The sequence below is a fragment of the Grammomys surdaster genome, unplaced genomic scaffold (assembly GCF_004785775.1).
Source record: "Grammomys surdaster isolate TR1022 unplaced genomic scaffold, NIH_TR_1.0 125357, whole genome shotgun sequence".
Classification (NCBI taxonomy): Eukaryota; Metazoa; Chordata; class Mammalia; order Rodentia; family Muridae; genus Grammomys; species Grammomys surdaster.
The window spans coordinates 1,211,768-1,234,204 of record NW_021620229.1 but is presented as its reverse complement, the minus strand read 5'-3'; the positions used below and the strand labels follow the sequence as shown (position 1 = coordinate 1,234,204).

General features: G+C 45.8%; 1 protein-coding gene across 2 annotated transcripts in view; it reads right to left on the bottom strand.

Moving 5' to 3' along the window:
- Positions 1 to 22,437, bottom strand: part of Spata13 (spermatogenesis associated 13) — a 126,732-nt gene that overhangs the window by 69,259 nt on the left and 35,036 nt on the right. For both annotated transcript variants that reach the window (XM_028785868.1, XM_028785869.1), the window contains one exon: positions 2,625 to 4,328. In XM_028785868.1, the coding sequence (XP_028641701.1) occupies positions 2,625 to 4,187 (1,563 nt within the window). In that variant the 5' untranslated portion in view covers positions 4,188 to 4,328. The remainder of the gene's footprint in view (positions 1 to 2,624; positions 4,329 to 22,437) is intronic.

Genomic DNA, 22,437 nt, shown 5'->3' with positions numbered 1-22,437 from the left:
TGTAATAATACTCTAAACTATGACTCCTGCACCTTTTTAGAAAATGAAGAACACCATTAACAGAAAAATTCCAAATAGCCTTTATCTTCCAAATGCAAGGATGGAATTCACAGCCTGGCAAGCACTAAGAACTCTCCCACAGGGTGGCAGCCCTGGGCCTTGAACTCTGTGTGCGTGTGTATATGTGTCTTTCTGAGACAAATCTTACTATGTAGCCCAGGCTGGCCTTGAACCCAAAATCCTCCTGTCTCTGCATCTCAAGTGCTGGGGTTACAGATGTGTGCAAGCACAATCAGTTTCTGAAAAATTTTTTAGGGTCATGCTGAACCCAGCACTGTGCTTTACCAAGAATCACCACCAGGTGGCAGGACAAGGCCATGTTTTGCAAGTGATAGCAGCATTTCCTTTTCATAGTTATCTGGTTAAGATGTTAAAAATTTCCCCAAAATCATTTTGTGTTTTGTTTTGCTTTGATACAGGGTTCCATGTAGCCAAGCACATATCTGATGGTTACCTTAAACTTCTGATCCTCCTGGCTCTCCCCCTCGAAACAGGGTTTATCCAGTCCTGGAGACCACACTCAGCATAGGAAAGAAGCACTCCTCAGGTTCAGGAGCCTATCTTTCACATGCAGAACCTGTGAGACTTCTAAAGATCCTTTCCTAGAGTAATGGGGCATCTAACATGGGGGCAGGGCAGAGTGTCTGTGGAGTGCATGTCTCACCAAGGCTAGTTTGGATGGTCCATGTCCTTCAAAGTTCAAGATTAAAGTTTAGTCTCTGGGGTGAGAGTATTAGGGGGTGCTGTGGAACTCTCTGGGGGACCCCAGTGGAAGTCAGCTCACTTGGGGACTGTCCTTGATGGGGACTGTGTGATCTTACCAACCTCTTCTCTCTTTCTGTCTTCAATCTTGAGATACGACCTGTCACTCTGACATGGATTCCTGCCATGATAGGCTGCTACCCTTGTCAGAGGGCCAAATCAGCAGGACTGACCCCGACTTTGATCTGAGGCAGTACAACCCTCAACAAAATAAAACACTGTGTTGAGACAGTCATGCTATATAACAGAATGGTGTCGAATTCAGTTCTCCTGCCTCCATCTCCCTGGCAACGAGCTCACACATGTGTATAACCACACCAGCCAGTGGCCTGTGCATTTTATACTACAGATGCAAAACTGACGGACCATGCCCAGAATTGAGTAAAACCTTTGGCCAATTTAAAAACAAAAACAAAACAAAACAAAACAAAGTCAGCAGAGTTGGAACTGCTTCCCAGGGCTCCCTGTCTCCTCCAAGGGATCCAAAGTTCTTTTTTTTTAAGAATGCAAATGAGCAAATCTCCTTCAATGCCGGAAAGTTCTGACAGACTGCGCCTCTGGCCTAGAGTACTATAGCTGCACATCTGCTGACTGAGTATCCTAAAAGCTGGTTCAGATCTCTCTAAAGCAACTCTGTAGCAATTCTACTCTCTCTATCCTTTCCAGAAGGTCCTATGACCTAGATGTCTCTGGATAGCAAAGGTCAAAACCAGATATTTGCCAGCCATGGAAGTGTGGTACACACCAATAATCCCAGCACTCTGGAGTGTGACTTTGAGGGCAGCCTGGGCTATAGAGCATCATCTCAGTAAATTTATATCAGCAAGTCCGCAGGCTGTCCAGGCTTCTGCAAACCGAACCGAGCAATCATTTGTCTGCCAGCCCTCTCCAAGGCTGGGTGGGAGGGAACAGTTGCTAAGGAGTAATTTCCTGTTGCAAGCACCAATTCACAGCTGTAGCCCGGCCTAGAAATATATGCATGGAACATTTATAACACGCATCTGTCTTTTAGCTATGTAAGGTGATGTTACTGAATGCTCTTATACAGAGAGCTTGCACAGTGAGGTAAAACTGTCTGGTTGCTTGACAGGATGTGAAAGGAACTCGTGCAGCTCTGACAGCTACTGCTGATCCGATCCGTGAGCTGCTTGGAGCTCTGCCCTAAAAATAAGTACAATGGCCATCATTAAAATCTCTTTGATGAAGAAGCATCATTCTGGGCTTGACAGCTACCGAGCAGCACAGTTCTAATTCATTTCTCGGAAATAAAAGACTCAAGGCATGTAATGTTCTCTAACACAAAGAACTGCATGCTCAAGGACTCTGTGGGGAAGGATACCAGCAACAGTTTAAAATACACGGATGATACGGGGGTAATAAAATCCTTTCAAACTGTGAAAACTCTGAGAAACCCTAGTGGTCACGTTCATTCCCAGGACCTAGCAGCACATAGTAGATATTCAATAAATACCTTTTCCATGAATGGTGTGGCAAACACTCCATCAGGGGTCGTATTTATTAGCAATTCCATTTTAAGTGGGATGAAGATTACCTTTTGGGATGGTGCCGGGGGTGTGGGGCTAGGGGGCTAACCTGGAACCTTGTATGTGCCAAGTAAACACCTGGCAGGGAGGCACATCGAGAACCAGGCAAACTAAGCCAATAACTTCCATCTCCTCTGAAACTTACTACAACCACGTTGGCACAGTCTTTGGAAATCTCTGGGTGAATGGCAGAGCAATACTAGGCAAGCGCCCCTCCCACACTGTCACCCATCACAGGGCCTCCACCTGGACCCTTACCTCTTCCTTCCTCTCTTCTGGATTGGTAGCTCCATCGAGATTCGAGGGAAAATAGCTGTCACCGCTTTCTCCCCTCACGTCACCAGCGTTGGTGAGGACAGTATCCTGGAGGGACACAGGTCCTGGCTGCCGGTGAACAGTATCCTCAGTCCGTTCTTCACTGTCCGCTGAACTGAGGGACAGCACACTTAGACTACTGGGACACTTAGTACTCCCTGGGCTCTGAGGGCTTTGGGGCTTGGGCGTGGTGGGCCTCAGAGGCGTGGGAAGCTGCACCGGGTCGAAGGGATGCTGGCTGCCAGTATGTGCCTCACTGGAGGCTTGGCTCAACCCTTCTGGGTCTGTGGGGATTGGCGAGGGACTGCTGGCACCAGGTCCATCATTTCCCAGTGGCGGGGCACTTTTAGTTTCCAGGGGGAATACTGCAGTATCCACATCTAGGTGGGGTTCTGGGGCTGCGGAGGGCGCAGTGGTGCATGGTGCAGGGACACAGGATGAGGACAAAGAGCCACCACGCCTGGAATCTGGCTCCACGCTGCTGCTGGTGCGACGTGAGTAGTCATCGTGTAGCTTGCTTCGTGGCCCAAGTAGTGGGTTCGCATCCCCCAGACAGGGACTAGGGCTAGGGTCTGCACTCCTGGGGGCCTCCCTCTTCCAGGCCGCATCCTTGACGTTGCTCACCAGTCTTAGGACTCTGTCAAAGTCCTTGGCCCGGATGGGGCTCCTCCAGCGTCTGGTTCTTCTCTCTGAGCCACCTGGCTTCTCGGAGTCTGTGAAGAAGCCGCTCAGAGTCCTGGGGGGAACCTGCCTGTCACCCTGCAGTTCCGTGAGGTTGGACGCAGACTTGCGCTTGAAGGAGCTCTTCAGGACGCTCAAGCTGTCGATGCTCTTGCTTCTGCGCGTCAGAGGCACAGCCCTGCTGGGCTCTGGGTCACGCACTTGGATCTCACACACAGCGGGCTCTGGTACGGGCTGCCGGCCCAGGTCCAGCAGGCTGATGCGGCCCAGGCCATAGGCCCTGCGGATGCTGCGTGAACGGTGCGTGCTCCTTTGGAAGGCGTCCTCCGTGTCCTCAGGGTCTGAGCAGTCGGACCCGGTGCCATCTCCTACAGGTCCCAAGGATGTACACCTGCCTAGACCCTTTCCCAGGATGGCAATGGTGCCATTGGGAGCAGCCTTTCCTAGGTCTCCTGTTGGCTCTTCCTTGGAAACTTCTGCCCCCTCCCGGTTCTGAATTCCTTGAAGGACAGAAGATTTCAATCTTTTAAAAGAGCCCATTTTACGGAAGGAGGCCAGGGCATTCCATGTGGAGGAATTCCCCACAAGGACTACCGAGTGAGGCCTCTCAGAGTTCGAATTCATCCTCTTCCGGCTACCAGAGAAGAGACGTACCAGCTTGGAAGGGCTGAGCCTGGCTTCCCCGGCATCGGGATCACTGCTGGGACTGCTTTTGCAGCCTCCATTCTGACATGCTGAGGATGTCACCATTTTGGGGGCCTTCGGGTTGGAGGCTGAACAAGTGGCTGTGGCACCTTGCCCATGGCCATCCTGGGCTGTTGTCATGTTCGTAGGGAGGGCAGCCTGGTTCAAACCTCCATTCACGCCGGTAACCGGGTGTCCCAGCTCCAGACCTTCATCTCCAAGGACAGCAGCCTGTCTTTCACATCTGCTGTGTGCATCTGGATCTGTAGTCACAGCTACTGCCTGCAGCACAAAACAAAGCAGGCATTTAGCCATTGTCCCCAAGGAGGCGCCTCTATAGAGGCTGATCGCTCAAGCTAACAACTGCTAATAGAAGAAAACCACAAGCTCCAAGACAAGGCTGATTTGTTAAGAATTACTCTAAAATTTACTTTTCATCAAAGCAAGAGTGGAAGGCATGCAAATATAGATTCCTAAAGGAAGAAACAAAAAAGACGGCTAAGGATGTGCACTTAACATGACGGAGAAATTCTGAAATCCCGAGAAAACTGCTGCAACGCAAATGGTGAGACCTTGTTCTTTGTGTGTGAACAGAAAGTGTTTTATTATCAAACATCAACCCCACAGCGACTTCCAAACACGAGTACTGAAACAGCAGCCTGTACGAGCAGGGGGCTCGGTGAGTGGACTCCTGGAAGTTCTGACGGAGGCCAAGTCTACAGAAAGCTATGAGAGAGCCTTACGGCATTACAGGGACTCGGGCCCCAACACACCAAGCTAGAGAAGCTTGAAGAAAAGCTGTGTGCAGAAGACACCCAGAAAGTTCTACCTGTCCACAGAGTGACGTGAGGAAACACATGGGGTTGTTAGAAACAGGAGACATAGGCATACGAATAAAGTTCCCTCCTCCGTCTTGTATTACATCCAAACCTCTATGCACACCTTTGCCCATTCCTCCTGCCCTTGCCCAAGCCTCCCCCACAGCACTGCCTAATTTCCTAAAGTGAGAACACTGAGTCTTAAACCTTTCCCATCAGTCAAGCCCAGCTCAGCCTTTCTCAGCCTTCATAGGATGGCTTAAATGTCATGGCCCTTTTATTTCCAATGAATAAATTAATAGTTGAGTTTCAGATTATGAGACCACAAAAGGCCATCGGTCAGACAAGGCTTACATCATCTCTAGGCTGTTGACTAAGGTCAAGGGTAGATATAAGGCTGGGGCCTTTACAGCATCTCTGAGCATTCACAGGAAACTTTAGTGAGGACCTGAGGTTCCATTTTATTTAGCTTACCGTTTTTCAAGCTGGATTTGATCTATGTGAAGAAGCAGTCTGCTCTCCCTGCCCCCGAGCACAGCTTTGTTTCCCCTTGGCCCCTGTATCATGCCCAGTGAGGAAGGATTGTCAGGGAGAGCCACAGGAAAACAGATAAAGGATGGATGCCACCCAGGATGTGGGAGTCTCTACTGACTTAGCCTGTCGGCACTTTACTAATAGGAAGACTGATGGCCTACTGTGCCCTCTGTGGTGCACAAATCTAATGGAGAAAACTTCGTGTGAGAGGCATGGGGGTTGGGAGGGGCTGTGGGTCCCATTTGAGTATGCCACGTGAGCTGAGTCTTGATTCTGCCTGAGAGATGAAAGGATTGCCTGTCTGCCCCTCAGCATTGTGGGAGTGTACTTACTTCCATACACCTTGGATTTCTAAAATGAACCACACAGTGAAGTATCCAAGTCCAGTTCACAGGCAAGAACTGAATACAGGACTTGTGTCAGTCACACAGGGGACAGGATTCCACCTTAGAGCGTGGCCTGAAGTTAGTGACACCAGTAGAGGTCACCACAAGACTTTTTTTAGCCCAGGACAAGCCTGTGTTAAGGGGACCCTGGAGGCTCAAGGGATACAGAGAAGCATGTTGGGACCTTTGAAAATGCTCCTTGGAAGACATGGGGCTATGCCTAGATGCTAAACCTACTACTGTCACACAATATCCAGGAAGCCATCTCAGCAACCCGTGCTTCATGCCATCTATGAAATAAGGGGCGAATATGAATCATTATGTCATGATCCTCCAGAGGCTGCAAGCGGCAGGCCAGGCCCCATGAGGAGTGCAGGATGGTGAGAGGAAGGGGCGTGGGGAAAGGGCAACTGGGAGCACAGTGTACCTGGGAGGAGGTGAATGAAGGTGAAGAGTCTCAACTCTCAGGCAACAGCTTGGGGGGTGGGGGGGAGTCCTTAACAAACGGTACAGCAAGCAAATCAGTGCCTGCCACTGGAGGGGTGGACCAATGCAATGAGATGAGAATCATGGGAAATAGGGCAGGATGTCTACATACCCTAAGTATAAAACCTAATTTTTCTTCAAGACCAATTGCAGGGGTCACTTCTTCTGTACCACTAAAGTAAGAAAATCCTTATGTGCTTCCATGGGGCTGGAGCCTTACCACGTATATTACCAAAGTATAATGATGCTGTGGTAACAGGAACAAATCTATGGGCTGTTAAGGTTTGAGAACCATGAGATTGCATGCTTAAGTTTATTCAAGATTATTTTCTTGATACAAGACTGTATTGGTATATTTATTTAGGTGACAGGTCATGACACACCTCTGTATTTTTCTTTAACTGGTGATTCAGTTTAGAGGGTTCACACGTGCTAGACAAGTGTCCCCCCCACTGAGCTGGATCACGGCCCTGTTGTTCAATGATACTGTTTCCTTGTTACTTACTGATCTTATTACTCTTTTACTTTGAGACATGGTCTCACTATGTTTGTATTTAACAGCAATCCTCCTGCCTCAGCCACCCATGTAGCACTCAAGGCCCTGCTTGCCCCTATTGTTCTAGGTTGAAGATGCTTACATGTTTATTACACTGGTAAGTATTTACTTTAAAACATTTAAATTTAGATTCAGACTCCCTCTGAACAGATTTTAAAAACTAACGATTTACTGTTTGTTCACCACCCAAACAAGGCCATTCCTGTTTACTGCTTTAGAGTGGAAAGTGAAAATCACAGGAAGGAACAAAAGCTTTCCCAGAAACTCTGAGTAACACACCAAGTTGCAGTATTCAGAACCGACGCTTTGACCCCCATTAACTAACAAGGGCTGCGATTCAATTACTGGCTTCATAGCAAGACTTATAAATCATGGGACCCCTGCCAGAGATGCTTATGAAGGGAACTACAAGAAAGAATTCGAGATGGGAATACTGTGAAATCCAGTTGCCCACAAGCTGGACTCCAGGGTGAATGAACTTCACAGTGGAATGCTTCTCCCCACTTGTAATGAGAAATCTCAAAAAAAAAAAAAAAAACCAGCTGTGAGCAACAATTTTCAATTGGAACCAGAAATGTTAAAGGAGTAAAGGTATGGGCCAGCTTTACTGAGCTACGGACACTGCCTCGGAGCACATCTGATGCTCGAAGGAAAGTCAGTGAGGCTGGGGACGGCCGTGAAATAGCCGTCCGTCCCCATTCATTTCAATGATTCCAGTGCTGTTCAGACAAATGACCCAAAAGTCAGTAAAAGCAATGTTCCAAAGCAGGCATTCATAGGTTTTTCTTTGCATCTTACACCATCCTTCCCTGTCCTGGTCAGGATATAAACTGTCTTTCTGTCTGGCTTACCCACGCCACACACACTACATTCTTTCCTACTAGTCACTCAGTAGCCATCTCAGAGGAGTTGTCCGTGGCACTCAGTGCTGAGTTAAGTAATCTTTTTTTTTTTTTTTTTTACTTAATAACAGCCCTGAAGCACAAAGGGAGAGATGCTGGCAACTCAAACATGCCAAGGAAAGCACTTCCTTCACCTGAAAAGATGAACACTTACCGTGGGTACGCATGTCAACAAAAAGCATTCTACATTTTAAGCTCAGCATGATCTAAGGTCTCAGTCATCCTCCAGGAGTCTTGCTGTTCCATGTGGGGTGGGGATGTGGGACCAGCAGTAGGAGTAAGGGGGTGGGCATGGAGTTAGTCCAGCACTGTCACCTATCGGTCAGAACCTAGAGACTGTCTCAGCCCTTCGTCCTCTGGTGTCTGTGGTCACCAAGTCTCAGAAACCATCGCTGCCTGGCTCACTGGTCCTCCACAAGTGTGGAGGGGCACACTACCTATCCCGAGCCTGAGGTGCCTTCCTCCTGGACAAGTCTTCTCCTGGCTCCCTCCCATCTTGTAGTCCAGATCACCTCCACCCATCCTTCATTCTGTCACCAGTGTACTTCCTGATTTGCAAATGGAACTGTCACTGAAATGCCATGTCACTGCTTGCAGCTCTCCAGATTTCACCCCAGCCAGGTTCCATTCTGTTTAGGTTCCATGGAGCTTACTAAAACAAACAACTACAATAACAACAAAAACTGAGGGCCCTGTGCAAGCAAGGCAAGCTCTCCACCCTTGGGTCACTCCTCTAGCCCACAGGCTGGCCCCACTGCAGGTCCTCTTCTACTCTTGGATTCTCTCTCCAGTGGATGTTGTCTCCGCTGCAGGGGATCACAATTCCTAGCTACCAAGACTAAAGGCATCTGGTCTGATCAGTGGAAACCAAGTGTGGGAGGTGATCTGAGAGTGGGAGGAAGGAGGCCCCAGTACCTCTGTGGGTGGCATCTGTCTTTGCTTTGGCTCTGCCCCCTTACATCCCAGATTCTGTCAGGTTGTGGGTTCAAATGACTGCTCCTTCTCCCCTCCAGCATAAGGGTCAGCTGCATATCTGCCAACTTTCCCAACTGAATACACATAATCCTGTCTCGGGGTCTCTCTGTTTGCAACACCTAGAGGCCGTTCTCTTTGCCTGTTCAATAGGCACGTACTTCATCGGGACTTCACTAACTCAAGTAGGGAGGCTCTTGAGTAACTCTTCCTCTGTGTCTAACACAGGAGCCCCTTCTCTGGTTCCCAGCACCTTGTGTGTAGCTTAGTTGATCCCACTGCATACCACCCTGCCCTGGCATTCTGCTCCTTCTCTGCTTTCCCCAGGTATCTCTGAAATTTGAAAAGTGTTTTAAAGGAAAAAAATCAAGTCTGATTTCACTGTCCTCATCATGTACCAGATGAATGACTGGCAGACTGAGAATGAGGATGACACTATTTATTCTGCATACATCAGATATATCAGTCTGAGGTCACATAGTTTTCCTATGGGAACTGTCCTGTGTCCCATAGGGTATTTCTTACCAGTGGTGGCTATCGATGCTCCTGGGACCAAGAAAGACTACATCAGGTGTAAAGGCTCAAGGTAATTCCACCACTTAAGAAGCTGATCCAGGAGAATCTTGAGCTTGGGGCCAGTCTGGGTTATATGACAAGTTCTAGACCAGCCTAGGCTATATACTAGATGGTGTCTCAAAAACACCAAGATAGGTAAGACAGATGGTAGATATAGATTGACTGGTAGATGACAGATAGAAAGATAGATATAGATGGTTGATAGATAACAGATACATAGATAATAGATATAAATCAATACACACACACACACACACACACACACACACAGGGAGAGAAAAATGCTATGAAAACTGTTTCAGAACAGTAAGTATTGAAATTGCTGAACTTTATTTCAACCATGAAACTGAAGGTTCTATCGTTTGGTGGTCCTGACTATGTTTTAATTATGCTATAAACAGGTCTGTTTATGTTGTGACAGCAATAGCATGTTGTTCTACAAACCGGCAAATGCTGATCATTACTAAGCTAGTGATAGTGTTCAGTCACTTTTTATTTTAAAGACAAGGCTTAACTGTGTATTGCACACTGCCCCTGAAAGTCGGAATGTAGTTTAGGCTGGTTTCAAACTCACAAGAATCCTCAGGCCTCAGCCTCCCAAGTTCTGGCATTACAGATATGAGCTACCACACCCAGGCCTTTCATTTTAACTAGTAATCAACTAATTGATCAAAGTTAATGATTTGTCTGCTGATTTTGTAAATGTGCAATTAATTCCTTTGCCTGTCAAAGCACACCTTGTGACACGTAAAACGAAGGAAGAAGGAGAGGCGGTTAACACCTTCTGCACCGCTTCCTGCAGGATGCTGGGCGCGAATTCATGCATCGTAGTTCAGCTTTTCCAAGGCTTTCCATTTCTTGGCAAATAGTATAGATGCCTATTCTGTGCCATCTGAATATCAAATTACTCAGCTTCTGTCAGCAAGCTGTGGGAACAAGGAGTCCTGCAGCTCAAGTGCATCTAGATAAGTGCTAAAATTCTAAGTCTCTCACACCATCAAGTATGTGCCCTCACCTCAAACACTTAGTGTGGGATCCACAGAATGATGTATGCTCCTGCCAGACGAGCGTTTGTGCCTCCCCAAAGGCACTCTCACCTTCCTGTTATTTCAGTATTACTGCAGGGCACTGGTAAAGTCAGGAGCCAGAAGCCAACATTTTAGCACCCCGCATTCTGAAAACTGGTTGTAATCCAAATAAATACTCTATTTCCATATAAGAAAGAGCCTACATACAAGAGGGTGTTGCTTTTTTTAAAATTTTTGTTTATTCACTACTGTAGTTTAGGCCATGCCATCTGATTATATCACATCTATATAATACAGCTTTCACTTTTTCACAATTTACAATGTTTCTGCAGTCATATGCATTTGAGTTTCTAATTCCAGGGGTTCACTCACAGGACTCCCTCTGTCCTTGCCAGCCTCACTATGCACAAGCAGCTCAGGGATGAAGAAGAGGGGGCTCACTTAAGGATCTGGGACTCAGCACTCTCCCATGTAAGGAGACCGGTGGTTTCTGAAGCCATGTGCTATGGCTTCATTTAAATGACGGAAGTTAAATGTTTATGCATTAGAAGTGATACTGGGTAACTGGATAAGCTACATTAATTGTGTGTTTGAAAACATGTCAATTTTATACAACTATGTCATGGTCCCAGGCTTTCCTTATCTAGGTTATAGGGCTAAACTACATTCTTGTGTTGAAATTGGGAAGAAAATGGAGATTTCAAAGGGAGGCTTTAAACCTAAAGAAAATCTTGGTGTCTCTGAAGTAGGGGTTCAGGCAGGTGTGGGATGAGATACAGACTCAGGCAGGTAATGTCTACGCAGGGCATTATCACTGACACTCAGAACAGGTTCCAGTTCTGTCCCTTCCTTCCTTTACCTCATATGAACTCAGGGGCTCAAAGAATCTTGAAAAGGTGCCATTCAACATTGTCTAGTGGCTTGTCTAGATTACCCACAGTTCACTCTACCTCCACTTGCCTCTGTGACAGCAGAGAAAACTGAAGTGGCCAGCAGCCAAGGCCACCTAAGGCTTGCACCAATGCCAAGACAGAAGTCACCATGGAGCCTGCGTCTCTGCCTCCTGCACTCACCATTCGGAGTAAAGAAAAGCTTTCCAGATGGGTGGCCTTAATCTTGGAGGCACTTGGAAGGTCACTGGACCAAAAGCAATCGCCTCTGCTTGCTGGAGGCAGACTGGTCAGACTCAGGCTATGGGCCAGTGAACTCAGGCTCAGGCTGATGGTGCCACTGACACAGAAATGCCCAAGAGGGACGGGACAGCATGTGGCCAGAGTTCAGCTGTTTATAGGAGCATGTACTGTGTTTTCCCAGGACTTCATTTCAGAGAGTTTTTGGTTTGCTTTGCTTTTTGTATTAAATGTATCTCTGGTTAGAGAGATCAACTTTCTGCTTGGTTTCTGTTGTGGTAAATCTCCAACCCAAATATGAGCGGTCAATGAAAACACAACTCAATAATTATGAATATATTCTGCAAGCCTAAATTGGGCAGATTCATCACTTCACTACTCTGTTCCCCAGCTATGAGACCCTTATAACTTGAGGGTTTTCCAGACCCTGCACTTGTCCTTCCACCTCCTGCTTCCCTGTCATCCTCCTCCGTCATCTTCTCTCTTCTCTCTCCTCTCTCCTCCTGCTCTCTTCCCACCAATCTTTATTTCTCCACCTCCCCTTCTCTGCCCAATCACTGGCTCCAGCCTTTATTTTATAAATTAAGGTGGGCAGAAGGTTCACTAGAAGTCACCTGTGTAATGATTCACTCCTCCTCTGCAGCACTTCCCAGGAAAGGGGAATTAACATCAAAGTACAAGGCTGAGGCTATCCACAACAGGTTTATATCCAAGAGTCACAGAAGTCCATGGTTCAGGGAAGGTAACAGTACGGTGTCCTTCTACCATAGAAGACAAGGGTCCAGAATGGGCCCTTCCTTGTCTTGTGCACCCAGGCAGCCCAGATCACCACATCAACACTACACTATAACCAAAACACTTTCTGTTGTCACACTTAACTGCCTTCCTCTACTGGAACTGACAAATGGACCATGTCTTCTCACAGAGTCCATCACAACTCTTGGCACAGACCTTACTAAAGAGGCATCTGACAATAGCGTGCAATGACACTGCCAATGACTGTATGTAGCCAGTGGTAACCAGCTACCGTAACTCCTAGGCAGCTCACCCTTGCCCCTGCCACAAGTATGTCTTGGTCTGGCAGAAGTGGATCTATAGTCACTTCGTTCGAAGGGGAGGCTCTGGTCTCTAGCCCATCCTCGGGGACATTGTGCTCAAACATAAAGCTTCTGGCAGCCACATTCTCATTCTTTTGAATCAAAGAGTGAATGGGGCCCAACCACAGGGAAACTGGGAAAGAGGGAACTGGAACAAAACTCAATTAAGAGAAAGTTACATAGAAGAAAACTACCACAGAACTCTCAGGCCTACCCCAGCACCTATGTTCAGTAGCTCTGTGTTGGGGAAAAAAAAAAGGACTTGCAGGCAGCACAATTTTTTGTCCCCATAAAGATGCATGGCCAGTAGCTTTCATGGGGGCCCCTGAGCAGCCAGCACATTCTATTGCTGAGTTTAGTTGTGCTAGTGTAAGTTTACAGACAACATGCAGGTGCTGGCCATGCAGAAACTTCCCTGCAAAGGATCCAAGACATCAGCTACATGGGTTGCTGTGGTTTCAAGGTCTCTGTTGGAGTTTGACTATAAACTGTCCCCCACAGGCTCATGTGTGTGGACACTGAATCCCTAGTTGGTGGCACTGTGTTGGGACAGTGTGAGTGTGGAGCTTTGGGGACTGAAGTCACACTAGCAGAAATGGGTTGCTGAGGCAGACCCTGAAGGTGCTATCTGCTTCTTACTCTGGTCCAACCAAGCCTTCTGTGTATCGTTTAGTGTGATCTACAGGTTTATACTTAAATTTCATTTAAAAAACAAAAACAGAGCCCAGCATCATTCCCCACCCTCAATCTGTCAAAGTTGGCAGGCTCATTTCTTTTCCAAAAACTCTTCAGGACTACAATGAAATGGCAGTCTTTCTGTAAGTCCCAATGGTCCCTCTTAGACCAAGTATCCTGATGCAAGAGAACCTAGGGATCCGGCAATAATCACCACCTCGGTTGCCCCTGGCAGTAAGTAGACACTAAGCAGCTCAGAGCCACAGGCAGTAAGGACGCCTGCAACGACAGCCAAGACTGTTGTCATTCTAGCAAACAGCTTAGGGGGGACACAGCCTTCTCTGTGGAAGTAAGGTTCCTCTGATTTGCTTGTTTTCTTCATCGTTTAGCAACAACACATTTCAAATGAGGAGTGAGTTGTTCATTTCCTTGTTCAGTCACACACCAAATGCCTGCTAGGTTCCCCGGGCCTGAGTAGTATTAGGTCAAACAGAGTGGTGCAAGGACAGTGGCCAGCAAACCCATCCTAACCACTGCAGGGTGTCTGGGGAAGGGTATGTGACTTAAACAGTATGGGTAGTGTTAGGTCCTGAACAGCCTCCCTCAGAAGAGGCACCAGGATAGCTGTCACAGCAAACAACTGGAAATTCCAACAGTCTGAAGCAGAGACCCTGGTTAAAGAAAGGTGGGTAAGACAAGGTGGACGTAGGGCCCACTCTCAGACAGGGGAGCATTCTGCAGTGGTCGGGCAGCAAAGAAAATCTGCAGATCAAAGATGGTCGGGCAGGACTGGAGGCTGCCAAAGCTGCAGAGAGAGACAATGGTGGCATGGGCTTGTGACCAAAGCATGGCTGGAGGTAGATCAAGTGTATGTGTCTGAAGGAGCTTGGCAGGAGACAAGAATGAATCTAGCCTAGGGCAAGGTCCCAAGGGGTAGCCTGAAGACTAACAGAGGCCATTGGGAAGCATGTAAAGAGAGGTGGGGTTTAAATATCTCAACTTGGAAGAAAACCTCAAGTCTTCATGAGTACGGATCTCTGGCAAAGCGAAGGATAATGTCACTCATCCATTCATCACAATAGATGCAGAAAAGGGTTTGGAAGCCATACAGTCAATAGTTAATATTCACAAGCTACCCCTCTGAGACCACGAACAAGGGAATGGTGCCTAGGTGCCACAACGCCAACCTAAAACAGTTAGGGAACCAACAAGAGTTGAGGAATCAGCCAGGTGTGGCAGTTCATATCTACACTCTCAACACTTGGGGGTGGGGGAGGGGAGAGCAAGACAATCAGGAGTTCAGGGCTATCCTTGACCACATAGTAAGTTCAAGGCTAATCTGGGTCATATGAGAACCTATCTCAAATATCAAAAAAAATAAAGATTCAGAAAGGAAGTGCAGAACGGCGTGTAGAGAAAACTCTACAAGGACTATGGCCAAAACCGTTAAATGGAATAAACGGAAGCTGCAATGCTACAGCGTACAAAAGCACCACATGAAAAGCAACAGCCTTGCTGTCTGCTGACGGTGACTCATCTGTAAAGAAATCAAGAAAAGGATCCTATCGGCAAGAGCAGTTTTAAAAATTAAACATATATTTAAACCAAAGAATTGAATAGAGATGAAACAAAAGATTATTCATCTAAAAACTAATATAGTTAAAATGTTTGCATTACTCAGCGTGATCGATAAAATTCCACACAATCTGTACCACAGAAATGAGTGGAAATCTGAAAATTCATATGCAACCATAAAGGGCTCCAAACAGGCAAAGCTACTTTTGAGATCAGACTACCAGATTTCAAACTGTATTATTCAACTATCACAACTAAAACATCGTGATACTGACATAGACATGGAGAGAGAGAGCAACACAACAGGGCAGAGAGCTGTCGAGCTTCTCTTCCTGTTGCTATAATAAAATATTCTAATTGTTAGCAACCTATGGTAAAAAAGGGTTATTTTGGCTCCTAGTTTAAGGTACAGGCTATTACGGAGGGAAAGCCAAGGCAAGACCTTATGGCAGCTAGTCACATCACATCCACAATCAGAAAACACATAAATAATTTGGGGTACCAGCCAGGGAACAATCTCACCCACAATTAAGATAGGCTATCCCACATCAGGGAATATAATCAAGACAATCTCCCACAGGCATGCTTACAGGCCCAGCTTCCAGGTGATTCTAGATTCTATCAAGTTTGCAATGAATGCTCCATCATTGATACAAGGATCAATTCATAATTGACGAAGTACCATAATTGACCAAAAATGGGGAAGAGACAGTGTCATTTATTAAAATGGCATTGCAAAATTGCACACTGCACACCATACAATGAGGCTGAATCCTACAGAGTACACTAACTCATCTCAAGATCCATTACAGACTTCAACATACGGGTTGCCTCGGATCCCTGCACTTGGGAAGCAGAGGTAGGTAGATATCTGGGAATTCAGGGCAAGTTCATACTACATAGCAAATTCCAGGACAACCAGAGCTAACCAGTGAGACCCTGTCTCAAAAAAGAAAACAAAAGTCTTCAGCATAAAACTGGAATCACGGCCAGGTATGGTGCACACCTGTAATCCCAGCATTTGGAAGGTGGTGCAGGATTCTGAATACAAAGAACACACTGTGAGGCTCTGCTTCAGAAAAGAGAAAGGAAGAAAAAAGTCATATGGAGTTCAACTCAGTGGCAAGAATAAGCCCACAAGTTAATCCAGTTCAAAACGGAGGAATACCCAGACAGACAGTTTTCTCTCCCTTTTTTATGTTTGTTGTTGATGCTGCTCTCTTGAGATAGAGCCTCACTATGTAGCCAGGCTGGCCTTGGACTCGCAATCCTTCTACTTCAGTTTTCCCAGCGCTGAGATACTGGTGTGCATCACCACACCAGACTAATAGCTCTTTAAAGCTCATATACACACGGGGCCAGTGAGGTGGCTCAGTGTATAAATGCAACTTCAGTCAAGTCTGCTAACCTGGGTTCTGATTCCAGGACCCACATGGTAGGTGGGGGAATGATCCAGCTGAATGAGTACCAGGAGTGCAGAGGGGCTGGAAGAGAGGTCCTCTGCAGGAGACTTAGCAGAGCCTCCTCCCCGCCCCTGATCCCTGGTCCTTGATGAAGGAGACAGTCCTTGCTTGTCTAAACTGTTTATTCGTAGCAGATGAAGATGCATACAACTTACTCAGGGTGAACCAGAGATTAAATACCTTTTGCAGGAAGGGATGCCTAGGAAGGAATGCTCATTGGCTAAACACTCAGGACCCCTAGATACCTCATTAGCATAGAGAACTAGAGGCTCTATGCTACATGACAGATTGTCATGGTCCTCTTAGTGGGGTGTCATGGTCATGTGCTCCAGGACAGGAACCTGGTCGGGAACTAGTTCAAACTCCTGCCATTTTCACTGTGAGTTTTATCGGGCTTCTGAACTTTGATACTACCTTATCAGTTCTGTCTGGTGGCATGGTCCATTGCCCCACACTCTGCACTTAGAAATATCCTTTTCCAGGCAGCTAATGAAAACAACATAGGCAGTGGGACCATCAAGTATGCTTTTTTAACCAAGGGCCTACATCAAGATTCACTGAGACACCTCTCACTATTCCCCCAAAGCATAACTTATTGGCTAGCATGAGGTACCATCCACAGGAAAGGAAGGTAGCTCTCTGAGACCCTGGCTCTGATTGTGTTTGCTCACTGGCCTCTTAGCAGTACTGAGAGGTGATGAGATTAACTCTAACCTCGATTCTATAGTCATGCCAACTGATGCCAGAGACATTGTGCATAACCAACAGGAACCTGGAGGACCCATCAGCCTTCTCTGAGATGGATGCTCTACTAGGATCCAGTTGCCCTGGCCCAAGCTGTCTACTATTTACAGAAAGTATCAGGTCTTTGATTCTGAAAACACTCAGTGACTATGGGCTTCATAGGACAACAATCACCTCCCTCCAGCCTGAGGACAAAGATTTTACACAAATAATTGTAGCGGCTTTGACAAAGATAAGGGGCCCACTTTCCCACTGAACACCCTTCCACAGCATCTCCCTCTGCAAAACCAATGAACTCCTTTCCTTTCTATAACTACCAATAGCAACAGTCTTTACTCATTAGTGGATAGATCAGTTGTCAGAGAGAGATGAGGGAGGGACAGACAGACAAATGGGTAGACAGACATGATGCTGGTTATACATCAGGTTGGAACTATGCAGTTACAGGCATCCACTAGACTTGGAACTCGTTGTATAGAAAAGTGAAGCTACTACATCCTGTATTATCACATTCATTTTACAGAGGTAAGAATCCAAGTCCTGAAATCACATCATGGGCAACGATGAGAGGGTCCATTTGCACCAGGAAGTATGACTGCAGTGTGTTCCTTCTTAATCCACTGAAACTGCCTTCTGAATGACGGATTCACCAGCCAAGCCACACTGCCTCAGGCTATGAGGAGAAAATCCCCTGACAGAACCAGAGATTCACTTTCAAAGTGATATACATAAAATCTTTTCATATGACATGCATGCATGCATGTATGTATGTATATATATATATATGCATGTATGTATGTATATACGTATGTGTATACACAGACCACACCAATGCTCACATCCATTTATCATGACTATTTTTAAGTGTTGAACGCGTGGAAAAACTGGAATTCTTGTGCACTGTTGGTGAGAATGTAAAATGTTATAGCCACTATGGAAACCACTTTGAAAGGTCCTCAAAAACAAACAAACAAACAAACAAACAAACAAACAAAAAACTAAACAGAGAATTCTTATTGGTCTTAGCAGTCCACTTCTGGATAAACTCCCAAATGAACTGAAGGCAGGAGCTAAAACAGGTATCTACAGCCATGAGTTTTCAGCAACCAAATTTGTAATAACCAAACAGAAGACTTGATGCAAGTGTGTGTACATGGATGGCTGGGTGGATGGACAGACAGATGGATGGACATATAAACTCTGGTGTATACACAAAATAAAATATTCAGCTCTAGAAAGTAAGAGCATTTTAACACATGGATGAACACTTGGCTGGGTGAAAACAAACAACACAAAACAAGTCATAAAGCGGCAAGCATTGCACAGTTACATGTGGTACCCAATGAGTCAAATGTGTAGACATGAAATAGAATGGTCCTGTCAGAACCTGGGAGGGCAGGGAGCATTAGCATGACATTGCTTCAAAGATACAGAGAAGTTCTGGATGAAGATAGTGACTGCTGTACAGAATCACCAAGTACCTGTACATCTGAGAATGCTCAAAACAGTACATTTTACACTAAACAGATCTTACTTCACTGAAATATGGCTGGGCTGAGAAAACTCATAAAACAATGTTTTTAATAAGTCACCAGTCAAATTATTAAAAAATTTACAAACTGTATTCAACTCATGGAGATTCATAATTAGTTTTGGATATTCCTAAAGGCCATCTCTTTACATTTTCCATCAGTTTAACAGTGTTAGCAACAGAGACCCCAGAAGACTGCAGTGAGGACTTAACAGTATCATTTACTGACACTGTCTAGCGTAACGGCTGCTGGATGTTATCACAGGAAAGGCCTGTGGTCTGTCTCCACCTTGACCCCTGTTGGGATCCCTAGGTTGTCCTGACTCACCTTTGAGCTTCAGTTTTGGGAAATTCGGGTCCCCTACAGCTTTACTGGAACTGAGAACGCTACATTAAACAATGAAATGTGCCAAGATCCTGGAACCCATTCCCATAGCAACCAAAAGCTATGTCTCTGCATGACTAGCACACTTCCATCCAGATAAACCCCAGAAAGACAGGCCCTTTCTTTGTTATCCGCAGCCACAGCGTATGTATACAACAGTCTTCAATAAACAGACGCTCAATAAAACTTTCAGAACTTTCAGGGCCTCTCTACAAACACTGGCCTTAAATGCCAACAAAGTAAAGTCATTTTTCTTTGGGGAGATGACAAAATTGATGGGCTACAGTACAGCTCAAGGACAGAGTGCTAACCTAACGTAACACATGGAAGCTCCATGTCTCCGCCTACAGCACTGAAACACAAAGCTGTGAGTCACCTGTACTTTGTAACATAGAGAACTCCTTTCCAGGTTCTTCACTCACACACCATCTAGCAGAAAAAAAGTCCAGTCCTAGAACTAAATAGATACAGTGAATTTAAGTCTCAAAAATGACACTACGTAATGTGGGTTCCAGGGAATTGAACTTGGGTCTTCAGACTTGGCAGCACTTGGCAACAAGTACCTTTGCCTGCTAAACAATCTGACCATCTCCCTATCCCACTTGCTGCTTTCAAGAACCGGCCATGAGGTGATGATAGTAAGGTCTGTGTTACCCTTCATCCACACACAACTGCTCACCAAACACCACACAACAAAACACACATACCACGTCAAGTCCTCAACAGCAGCTTTAAGAAAATGCAGGGTCCAGAAAACTCCTGTCCTTTTCCTACAGTTGACCCTTGTCCAACGAGTCAGTTATGAAACAGATTTTATGAAGCTTGGCTAGAGCATCTGATACTTCTGCATATAGAATCCTGAGATGTGGGTAAAGCGAAAGGGATGTCAGCTTGCCTAACGATCCTGGAACTGATTTATTTAAGCCACATCCTCTATAGAATGGTCCTGGTACTCTGGGACAGAGGATATGAAGTAGATTATTGGCAAGTCCAAGTTCACTTCTAAAATCTTGATGATGAAGATCCCTCCACAACTCTGAGGGAAGCGTCTCGCCCGTGTCCCCCTACTTCCTTCTCAGTCCACACTGCTAACAGGTGAGCAGGCATGGTGCTCCATCTTCATCGGTTTCTGTTTCCTAGAACAACCAGTGCACATCACTTCATTCACACCTCTTGGGAGCACCTCGCTCCTCTGGTTTCATGAAAATTTCTTCCCTTGGATAAGAAACACACAAAGACATGAGGAACAAATGATGATCCACTGTGACAGTCTCTTCAGATTTCTGGATCTTTTCTTTTCCCAAGGCCCCCATGCCCGTCAGCTGATTTCTCTCCCTGACAACAGCTGAGCTATTTCCTGTTTCCATGGACAGATACCTTCTGGATTACACAGCATGTGATCTTTGTTCTCCCAGTCTTTGGTTCAGCGGTTTTGAAGTTCCCCCATGTTGTAGCAACATGGTTTAGAATGTCAAAATAACCGACTCTACTGTCTTTGGCTCCTCTGTCCTTTGATATGTCGAAGTTTATCCCGGCTTATTTTTTTTATTGTATATTTTATTTACATTTCAGATGTTATCCCCTTACCTCACCCCCCCCCAGGAACTCCCTATCCCATTCCCCTCCTCCTGCTTTTATGAGGATGTGCCCCCACCTACCCCCCACTCCAACCTCCCCACCCTCGAATTCCCCCCCCACACACACACACACTGGGCATCCAATCTTTACAGGACCAAGGATCTCCTCTCCCACCTATGTCCAACAATGCCATCCTCCCCTACATATACAGCTGGAGCCATGGATCCCTCCCTATGTGCTCCCAGGCTGGTGGTTTAGACCCTGGGAGCTGTGGTTGGTTGGTATTGTTGCTCTCCTCATGGGGCCACAAACCCTTTCAGCTCCTTTGGTCTTCTAACTCCTCCATTGGGAACTCCATGATCAGTTCAATGGTTAGCTGTGAGTATCTGCCTCTGAATATGTCAGACTCTGGCAGACCTCTAAGGACACAGGTATTTCGGGCTCCTGTCAGCATGCACTTCCTGACATCCACATCAGAGTCTACCTTTGGTGACTGCACATGGAATGGATACCCAGGCGGAATGGTCTCCAGACAGCCCCTTCTTCAGTTTCTGTCCCACACTTTGTCTCCATATTTGCTCCCTTGAGTATTTTGTTACTCCTTCTAAGAAGGACCAAAGCACCCACACTTGGTCTTCCTTCTTCATGAGCTTCATGTGGTTTGTGAGTTGAATCTTGGCTATTTCAAGCTTCTGGGCTAATATCCAATAATCAGTGAGTGAATACCATGTGTGTTCTTTTGTGATTGGGTTATCTCACTCAGGATGATATTTTTTAGTTCCGTCCATTTACCTAAGAATTTCTCGAATTCATTGTTTTTAATAGCTAAGTAACACTCCATTGTGTACCACATTTTTTGTATCCATTCCTCTGTTGAAGGACATCTGGGTTCTTTCCAGCTTCTGGCTATTATAAATAAGGCTGCTATGAACATAGTGGAGCATATGTCCTTGTTATATGTTCGAGCATCTTCTGAGTATATGCCTAGGAGTGGTATAGCTGGGTCCTCAGGTAATGCTATGTCCAATTTTCTGAGGAACCGCCAGACTGATTTCCAGAGTGGTTGCACCATCTTGCAATCCCATCAACATTGGAGGAGTGTTCCTCTTTCTCCACATCCTCGCCAGTATCTACTATCACCTAAGGTTTTGATCTTAGCCATTCTGATTGGTGTGAGGTGGAATCTCAGAGTTGTTTTGATTTACATTTCCCTGATGACTAAGGATGTTGAATATTTCTTTAGGTGCTTCTCGGCCATTCAAGTTTCCTCAGTTGAGAATTCTTTGTTTAGCTCTCTACCCCATTTTTAATAGGGTTATTTGGTTGTCTGGAGTCTAATTTCTTGAGTTCTTTGTATATATTGGATATTGGCCCTCTATTGGGTGTGGGATTAGTAAAGATCTTTTCCCAATCTGTTGGTTGCTGTTTTGTCCTATTGACAGTATCCTTTGCCTTAGAAACTTTGCAATTTTATGAAGTCCCATTTGTCAATTCTTGATCTTAGAGCATAAGCCATTAGTGTTCTGTTCAGGAACTTTTCCCCTGTGCCCAAGTATTCAAAGTTCTTCTCCACCTTCTTTTCTATTAGTTTCAGTGTATCTGGTTTTATGTGAAGGTCCTTTATCCACTTGAGCTTTGTACAAGGAGATAAGAATGGATCAATTTGCATTCTCCTACAAGTTGTTCTCCAGTTGAACCAGCACCATTTGTTGAAAATGATGTCCTTTTTCCACTAGACAGTTTTAGCTCCTTTGTCAAAGATCAAATGACCATAGGTGTGTGGGTTCATTTCTGGGTCTTCAATTCTATTCCACTGATCTTCCTGCTTGTCTCTGTACCAATACCATGCAGTTTTTATCACTATTGCTCTGTAGTACAGCTTGAGGTCAGGAATGGTGATTCCTCCAGAAGTTCTTTTATTGTTGAAAATAGTTTTTGCTATCCTGGGTTTTTTG